The sequence below is a fragment of the Pteropus alecto genome, unplaced genomic scaffold (genome assembly GCF_000325575.1).
Source record: "Pteropus alecto unplaced genomic scaffold, ASM32557v1 scaffold110, whole genome shotgun sequence".
NCBI lineage: Eukaryota > Metazoa > Chordata > Mammalia > Chiroptera > Pteropodidae > Pteropus > Pteropus alecto.
The window spans coordinates 649,248-658,783 of NW_006431920.1; the positions used below are offsets into that span (position 1 = coordinate 649,248).

At 49.1% G+C, this 9,536-nt stretch overlaps 1 protein-coding gene and 1 pseudogene across 1 annotated transcript in view; both read right to left on the minus strand.

The window, feature by feature from the left end:
* The window catches only part of EFHD1 (EF-hand domain family member D1), a 37,154-nt gene that overhangs the window by 4,518 nt on the left and 23,100 nt on the right, over nucleotides 1-9,536 (minus strand). The window contains exon 3 of the mRNA XM_006906760.3: nucleotides 5,551-5,685. Within this exon, the coding sequence (XP_006906822.2) occupies nucleotides 5,551-5,685 (135 nt within the window). The remainder of the gene's footprint in view (nucleotides 1-5,550; nucleotides 5,686-9,536) is intronic.
* Nucleotides 775-894, minus strand: LOC112475472 (annotated as a pseudogene).

The window sequence follows — 9,536 nt, forward strand, 5'->3', positions numbered from 1 at the left end:
TTAGGAGCTGGTTGTTAATGATAGCTGTTGCTAAAAATTAAATCACATTAATTTATAATTAAATAAATTACATTAAAAGCAAACGTAATACTAAGAAACCATCATTTCTTGATTATTTTGTATTTCCTATTATCTGTGCTCTTAAGTTTGTTGACATGTATTCCATCTCTGAGGCGGAAATTCTGTATGATGATGGGCCATCATCACATACTATGAATCTTCCCAACTGCAACATCCCATTGATAGCTTAAAAGTGACCCCGGTGGGAGTAATTATACCATGGAAACCAAGAGATGCTATGAATTCAGGCTTGGTTTATTGTTTCATTGACTGTCGAGACAATCTTTTCTTGAGAAAGTGATGGAAAAGTGTTAAAAATGCAAAATGAACTTAAAACTGTATATTGACTGTAGCCTTTACATTATGAATAGTGCCAAAAAAAAAAAAAAAAATTGAGAGCATATTCTGCCAATATTTGAAAACTATTATCAAATTCAGTAGAGAAGTTGCTCACATCACTGAGGAATGAATGAAATTCTTCTCTCCAAGTACTAACCGGGCCCGATCCTGCTTAGCTTCTGAGATCAGATGAGATCGGGCTTATTCAGGGTAGCGTGGCCGTAGACATGAAAGAAGTTCTCACGTGTGCCCTTCCCCTTTTTTTATTTTTTATTTTTATTTTTTAGGCAAGGCAGCCCTTGGTTGACCTCACAGATTGCAAGGACCTTGTCAGCTTACAATCAATCCCTTTATTTTTATTGATTTATTTTTTTACACCTACAGCACCTGGTCTCCCTAAGTGGTCTCCCATCCAAGTACTCACCAGGCCCGACCCTGCTTAGCTTCACGAGATCAGACGGGATCGGGCTTGTTCAGGGTGGCATGGCCGTAGACTGCCCTTCCCCTTTTTTCTTATAAATCAACCAACATAATATCAAGCAACATTCATTTGGGAACTATGTTCTTTAGTCAGTTGCAACCCTACACTGGCCACAGTTACAAGAGTCCAGCAAAAGTCAGGGAGCCCTTTTGTTAGAGCCAACGGGCTACGTGGGATTGACAAGAGAAGCGATACATATTTTGTTATCTGTAAATTGTGTGCTACGTATCTTTTATATCAGTAAAATTCATAACGAACTTAGGCATGGCTATACATGCTAACTATGTGCCAAGAAACCACTGTCCGAGCCTCCTTTTCCTCATCTGCAAAGTGGGACCCCCCACCCTAGCCCCCACTGGTGAGTGTTTGCACGAGCACTAGGTAAGGCATGAATCTGAGCCACTTAGCAGAGGGTCTGACCCGTCATCCACACTCACATGTTCGTTCATCGCCCCGCCTGCCCACCATTCCCATCCAGGTCACGGGAGGGCTGGGGACCCTTGCAATTCCAGTGCTTGGGGCCCTTCTTCTCCATCGAAAAGGTCCACCTCTTCTCCTGATCCTATGACCTCCAAGTCCTCGTCCCATCGATCACCCCACTCTGTCCTCTTGTTTCCTTCTCCCTGGACTACTTCCCCGTGACCTAAAAACATGCCATCATCTATCATGTCCAGGCTAAAAAACCCCAACAAAGCAAAAAACAAAAAACAAAAAACGAAAAACACCAAAGCACTTTCTTGATCCCAGGCTGCCTCCCCCCACTTTGTCCAGGCCTCCTCTACCAATCTTCTAGGTAGAAAACTCAGCCATCGGGACTCTTCCTCCCCAGTTCCCACTCACCTCTTGCCCTATTGCAATCTGCCTTCCACAGTCAACCAGGTCTCTCAGAAAATCTCCACGGGCCCATTTGCTGAACCCAAGACCTGTGCTCTGGCCTCATCTGATTCAATCTCTCCTTAAAATTGCTCCTGTCTTCCAAAACGGCACTTTCTCCGGGAGTTCTTTGTATCTCTGGTTACTTCCTTCCCCACAGTCCAGTTACCATTATGTCCTGCCGCTGGACAGTCCCCTCTCGTTCACGGATTTCACCTTGTATCTTGGGAACATAGTTCCCGCGGTCTGTGTGATTGGGTGTCCATGAAGCATCGATTTCCTCCTTTTTTCACATGAGACATTTCCCTGGCACAAGGCCCAAGGGTCTAGGGGAGACTGACCCTCCCATCCTGGGCAAGGTATGCACAATTTTGCAAGCTGTAATGACATGCCAGCCCTTGCTCGTTGGTCCAGCCACAGACATGTATGGAAGAAATTATTCCATGAGCCGCAATATCCTCCCTAGCAGCAGGATTGCAGCTGGGCACATGGAACCCCAGGAAAAGAGGCATTTCGTAGCCTCCCGTGCAGCCACATGTGGCCATCTTCTGTCCAACAGGATGGGAACAGAAACTCTTTGCAATGCCCTGCCCTTCAAACAAAGGGCCATGCCCTATCCTTGCCTGAAGGTACCTTGGACTTAACACTAAAACCCAGTTTATAACTTTTTCTCCTCAACCCGTTTCCATTGTAATGGGGAGGGGAGATCCTGTCTTGATGAAAAAATATATCACCAGCCCCTCTCCACACAGCTCCACAAGCCTTGTGGCATTTTATTTTTCACCTCCAATCAAGCTGTCATAAACACTGAGAATTCTGAGAGTGTGGGATTCATCCTACCTCCTCCCCAGGCCCACTGTTACCACCTTCATTGGACCTACAATTCCTCTCCAGAGTCTGTGGAAGCCTCCCAAGTCCAGCCTCTCCCCAGGCGAGTCCATCTGCATAAGACCCACCACTGGTTACGGCAAGGCCCTGCTCAAACACCACCGAGGGCCCCCAGTGCCCGCAGCTTCGCTTCCCAAGCCTGGTTGTGCACTGCAGAGCTCTTCAATACCACTTGTCCTGGGCCCCACCCTGCGGAAATCCCAGGTGGATCTGGGTGGGGCCTGGGAGGCTGATCTGCCGATGGTTCCAGTAGTTGGCAGGCTGGGAAGGCCTGGCCCCTAAGGGAGCCCAGAAGGCCCTGTCCTGCTGCGCCTGGTGCAGGCAAGGTCCCGTCTCCAGATGCTCCTTACCCTCCCCACCTTGCAGGCTTTGCCCTTGCTGTTCCCACGGCAGGAAGGCCCTCCCTTCCTTGATTACAAGGTGAATCCCCATTCATCTCTGAACATCTGTCGCAAACTGTCAGCTCCTTTATGGCCCTCCCCCAAATCTGAGTAATGGCTCCTGCCATTTGTCATTCATGCAAATGTTTAATGAGGGCCATTTTGCGCTAGGCACTGTAATTACAAAGACAACACCACACCTACTCTGCCTTTGAGCCTGGGTGGGGAGGCAGACATATAAACATAAGTTCAAAAAATCTATTGTTATTCTTTTCATCTTTTCTCCTGGTTATAAAAATAATGCACGCACCATTATAAAACATTACAAAAATATTTAAAAATGAGTCCCTCAGACAGCACTATTATTAATACTTCGGTGTATCATTATCCAGGTCGTATTTAATATTTACAAAATGGGATTTCATACACCCTGTTTCGCTTAATTCATTTCAGACACCTGTCCACACGTGGACACGGCTCCCGGGTGTGCAAACATGTGGGTGGAACAGAATGGACTCCGTTCCCTAGTCATGGACGTTTCGGTTGTTTCTAACGTCCCCCTGTCATAAGCAACACTGTACAGGAACCTACGTGCATTTGCTTAGTGTCTCTGAAGGATAAAACCCTCGAGGCAGAATTCCAGAGGTGAAGGATATGAAATGTTAGTTAACAGCTCTCCAAAAAATGGGGTCAATTTTATACTCTTACCAAAAGGGTCCGAGAATGCCCTGAACAAATGAATTACAACACCATTTCCACTCACGATAGAGGCACGCAGGAGAGCATAGACTTCCCCGGCTGGGATGACCAGGGAAAGCTGCCGAAAGGAGGCAACTCTTTCACGTGGGTCTGAAAGAATGAGTAGGGCTTCCTAGGAACAGGCACGGGGTGGGGCCTTCCAGGAAGAGGAAACAGCGGGTTCGGAGGCCCCGGTGTGAAAAGCGTGGCAGTATTTGAAGAAACGTGCACAGGGGCGGATGAGGCTGGAGAGGGGACCAGAGCCAGATGATTAAAGGTCTGGGATGCCCAGATACGACATCCCCCAGGACTTCCCACGGACTCCGATGAGAGCACTTGGCACATTGCAGCAGTGGAGTGAAGACAGTGTCCGGCTGAGCTTGGGTCTCAGTGCCAGACCCCTGCCCAAAGCACCACAAGAGATCACAAGGGTCGACACCGTCAGTGGATGGGGCAGACTCACGCCACCCGCTAGATAGAACCCTCTCTACTACCTGTCCACCAAGGCCAAGAGCTTGCTTTCCTCTCTAGCCTGTGTGCACGTCCTGGGAAGGGCCAGAGCTTTGTTTGCCACTCCCTCGTCAAGAAGCTCTATCTCCTGAGTGTAACCAGAGCTGGGATGAGTCAGTGTTTTGTCATAAAGGAAGGGCCCAAGGACTGTCGAGACTGGACACGTGAGCTGGTACTGAAGGCCTGACAAGTGGTCCGCCTGCCCCTGAAACTGCCCGACGACAGCGCTAGGGATTCAGGCGTCAAGTCCACCACGAGTCACAGTCTGCACGTTGGCGGGATGAGGACAGACTCTGCCCCCAAGCAGCATCACAGGGAAGCAAGAGGAGAGTCCTGCTTAGGGTGCCCGAGCCAGCTGGGATGTGTCACCAGAGACAGTTTGTCTCTGGGCAAACTCCGAGAATCAGCCAAAACTCCACAAGAGGCTGGCCCCTCCCTGGAGCGGTGGGGTGTCCCAAAGGCTCCCATCACGGGTGCGGCACTCACACTGGGCCGGTACACACTTGCCATTTCACATACACGAAAACTCGCGGGGTCCCCACAGCAACCCCCTGACCGCCCCCACTGTACAGGTGAGGAAACTGAGGCACGGACGGGTGACAGGAGGAGGCGGATTCTGGACCCAGGGAGCCTTAGCCACCGGACCCCACGGCTGTGGGCGACACGGGGTTCGGACGGCTCTCCCAACCTCTCTCCCTGCAGGCGTGCGCTACAGAGAGAAAATGACAGGCCAGCAAGGGGTGCGCTCCCGAGAAGCGTTGTGCGGCTGAATGAACACGCGAATGAATGCAAGGACCCAGAAGGGCTCCAGGCTCCAAGACCGTGTGCTGGGGAGTCCTTCCCAATGCCATCGTCATTGTCATCGTCATGGAGAACATACTGATTTGGGGCAAGCCACCAAAGCTGCCTCCTCTGGCCCCGTTGTTCACTTGTGTACACACAGGTGTGTAAGATGCAAAGATGGAGGTAGCTATTCAAGTAACCGTGGTTTGGGGGAGGGAGGAATTCTTTAGGAAAGTCTGGACGAAGAGGCAATCTGAGGGTACTGCACCAGCAAACCCGTTTGAACCCGAAACCAGGATGCAGTGCATTGACCATTTGGTTGTCATTCCGTTCTAAGTTTCAGATTGCACGCAGACACGCGGTCACCACCCAGCAACCACACGTGATCTATCTGCCACTTGTCCTGAGGGAGTTGATGAGATGGCCACTGACCGGGAGCTCCCAGGGGACAGGACGGAGGGAGGGGGCAACTGTCCAGCACAGGAAGGAGCCACCTACCTTGGCTTCGAAGAAGTCCTTGGCACCTCTGACGCCCTCCAGGGCCACGTCGATCTCAGACAGCTTGGCCAGCGCCATCAGCCCACTCTCCTCCTGCAGCTCCCCTGCTGCCGCCTTGTGGAAGATGAGCAGGAACTGACGGGAAAGGTGGACGCAAGTCAGAGCCAACAGTTTACAACAAGCCCCTCGGGCCCAAGCCAGTGTCATGGCCGAGCCCATAAAAAATGGGTGGCCGTGTGTGCGTGTGACCACGATGTTGTCCCTTATCGCGCTGCCAAAATGGAAAACGTGCCCATTTTTTCACAAGGATGTGAGACAAGGGGCATCTTTGTATCTAGTCGATGAGAGTGTAAATCGATCCAAACTTTTTAGAGGGCACTTTGAAAACATTCACCCACAATAAAACGCTTTCTCCCTTCCAGCCATCAGGTCTGCTGCTGGGACTCTATTTCCAGCTCCCCCAAATTTACTCAGTAGTTTCAGAAACGTTAGCTACATAAGCAAAAAAAAAAAAAAAAAGGCAATGTCCTAGTTTACAGCCATGAAAGAAAAAGTCCAACAGGCCTGTAATGTACTATTTTTAAAACTAAATTCTTTAATATTTCCGATGTTTTTAATCATTCATATTTTCCATTTATGCCCCTTTTGCATTAGATTGTTTACCTTTCTTAGTGTTGTCTAAGAAATTTTTACAGATATGTTTCAAATGCTTACGCTCTGTCACTTGTCTTTTGTCTATGGTTCTTAATGACCTTCAAATATTTCACAGAAACTCCATCAATCTTTTCCTTTTTTCTCACCAGTGTTATGCTCAGAAAAACCTTCTTTGCCACCAAGGTTAGAGAAACAATCACCAATGTTGTGCTTTCATAACTTCTTTTTTTTTAACATGTAAATATTTAATCTCAGAAACGTATTCTGATCTATTGTGTGATGTTGATCATTAACTTTATTTTCCTCCCAGTGGTTAGCTAGTAATCCCCACACCATTTGTTCAATAATCCATCCTCTTCCTCTAGATTCAGAATGTGACCTGAATGAGTTAATCTTTAAGTCCAATGTATACTAAGGCCTCCACAGAATACACCTTCAAATAAATAAGCCAAGCTGAAAAGGCAAGCTCCTCTCCTCCCCAAGTCAGCTTCATTTCTTGTTACTTCTCTTCTTTCAAGAACTTTCGTGAATTTGCTTGTCAAACAACTGCTATCTAACTTCTCTAATTTATTTTTCCATTTGGAAAGAATATGAATTATGCATTTCCAGTCATCAGAGAAGGAGGCTTCTCCAGATTTTCAGGCGTTGCCTAAAAGCACATGCTTACAGAGAAATTTCAAGTTTTCGGGGCTTTTTCATGACCATCTCCTCTAAAGAATGGCTTCCCCAAGAGGAAAGAACATGACCTAAAGTAGAGTGAGAGCTAAAACACCTTCGCCAGGCTCTCCAAATTCCACCATGGGTGTCTTTTAACTGCCAAGACTCTTAATTCCTAGAGAGAAATGTGTCTCATTAAGTGAGAGTCTCAGCCCCCATCACCACCACTCTAAAATACCTTGCTAATAAACCTTTCTTTGTCATTCTTGCTTCAGGGGTCCTGACTCCACCGTGGGCACTGCCGAATGCAAGGCAAGGGGTGAAGCAAGATGCTGGAGAACAGGCAGCTTCGTGGAGGCCACAGCTTGGCTCGGCAGCCACTGTCATCCCCTGCAGCTTCAAACTCTCTCACTAGAGGCCACCAGAGACTCAGCTTGCTGCAAACCATCAGAGCCAGAAACAGTGGCTCCCCAGAAGTCTTGGAAAACAACCCTGCTGACGGAGGGGAGGCCTCCAAGAGTAGAAGGGTGAGCAAGGAAGATGTGGGGATGATTGTGGTCAGGCTCTCGATGGAAGAGACGGAGCAGCAAGGACCTCGGTGCTGCAAACGTGAGCCGTGGGAAGGAGCGAAGCTCCTGTTCCTCAGTACCCTACCCATCCTTAAAGCATGGAGTTACAGAAGCCCCCCACCAATACATACACACGCACACACGCACGCACGCACGCACGCAATGCTCCCTAAGGCAAACACGAAACAGGTGGCCTCTCTGCACCAAGCCTTTCTCCCAGGAAAGATGGGGCATCGTCTCCAACCTAGCAACCATCCAAGTGACCTGAGGGGATGGAAGGGGATCTCTCACATCTACAGGGGAGATGACAACTGTTCCTCTGTGTTTAAAGAATGGCTTAAAGTGTCCCCACCATTTCCCCCCACCCCCCAGAGCAGATCTAGGCTGTGTACACTCCCTCTCACTCTGCAACTCAGCAGATGACCAAGAGGGAACCCTGTCCTAACTTAGGGGTTGCCCTCACCCCAGCCAATTAAAGAAGAAGAAAAAAATCCAGCTCGACCTGAAAATGTTCAGCCTTCCATAAAGCATGCCAGACATTCTCATTTAATTTTATTACAATCGCCAGCCCTGAATGACAATTTCTCCCACTGCCCGGCCTCGTTTGTCTTCCTATTTATAGTCCACAAAGGCTGGTATGTTGTGGAGAGTTGGAAAGTGTCCTAGCTGTGGCTATGAGCAAAGAGCGGGGGAGGGAAGGAGAAGCAGAAAACAAAGAAACAGACAGAACTAGCGAAAAAGCTAAAAGCGATCTCAGATATAAGCCATCAAATGCTTCTGATAAGTTTCGGAAATTTTAAATTTCATGGCTCTAGCCGGAGATGCAAACGCTTCGCCTGTATGTGTCAGAGCTCTCAGTTTGCAAGTAACAGACGCGAAGGTGGCTTAAGCAAAACGGAGGTAGTCATTACATAAAAGGATGTCTCAAAAACCCACGGGCAAAATACAGCGGCCTGGAAGAGGACTGGCAATGGGGGAGTCGATGCTCTCAGGATTGGAGGCAGCCTTTCTTCTCAGGCTCTTGAGTCTGGCTCTCGATGGAAGAGACGGAGCAGCAAGGACCTCGGTGCTGCAAACGTGAGCCGTGGGAAAGAGCGAAGCACCTGTTCCTCAGTACCCTACCCATCCTTAAAGCACGGAGTTACAGAAGCCCCCCCACCAATACACACGCACGCACACACGCACGCACACACGCAATGCTCCCTAAGGCGAACACGAAACAGGTGGCCTCTCTGCACCAAGCCTTTCTCCCAGGAAAACAGCCACCCCACACTTCTAGGGACAGCCATTTGCAGAGCCAGGTGAATTTGGCCAGGGGTCCACCCGAGGTCCAACCAACAGTGACCAGGTAGGTGGACAACCCAGCGTAGCCAGGGCTACCAGAGGATGCACCTTAACAAGAGTTCGGTGGGAAGAGAGATCGGGTCCCACAGTTTCCAGTACTGACAGGTGTCCAGAAACCTTTGTACATAAGCACTGTGCACCAGGCCTTGGAGGAATCCTGCTTGGAGACAGATGGAATGGAGTTGGTGAGGGGAACCAGAAAAAGAGAGGCAGCTATAAAGCCTGCGCTGTCTGCCTGCAAAGGAGGTGCGGGGCAGGGGTGCCTGGAATCTGGTTCTAGACCATTGGCGCTATGGAGATAGAGCTGCCAGCTTCGGTGCATCCGCATGGCTTCTTCCTCGTGTCTGTGCGCTCACGTGACACAGGCACGAATCATAAATTCCACCATACTTTACACACAGCTCGGTGATCTGCTTTCGTCCCTGGACTTTTCACATCGTCAACATTTGTTCCCTTGTCAGGAAACACTGTGGCGCATCGTTTCTCATGGTTCCCCGTATGTCATTTTCTAAAATGCCCCCAGTGTGTGCGTAGGACTTTCATAACTGGAAAAGAAATGGTTTGAGAGAAAGACCAATCTCCTTGTGCATCGGAGAAAAGCATCGAGAGAGTTCTTCATGGAGACACACCTTCCGAATCAAGGACCTCCGTTTGGGTGCGACTTACTCGGTAGAGTTGATCCAAACAGAAAGAAACGGACAGGACGTTCACTAAGCACCTACGACGCGTCCGGTTGTGAGGAAGGACAGTGAAAATGAAGAC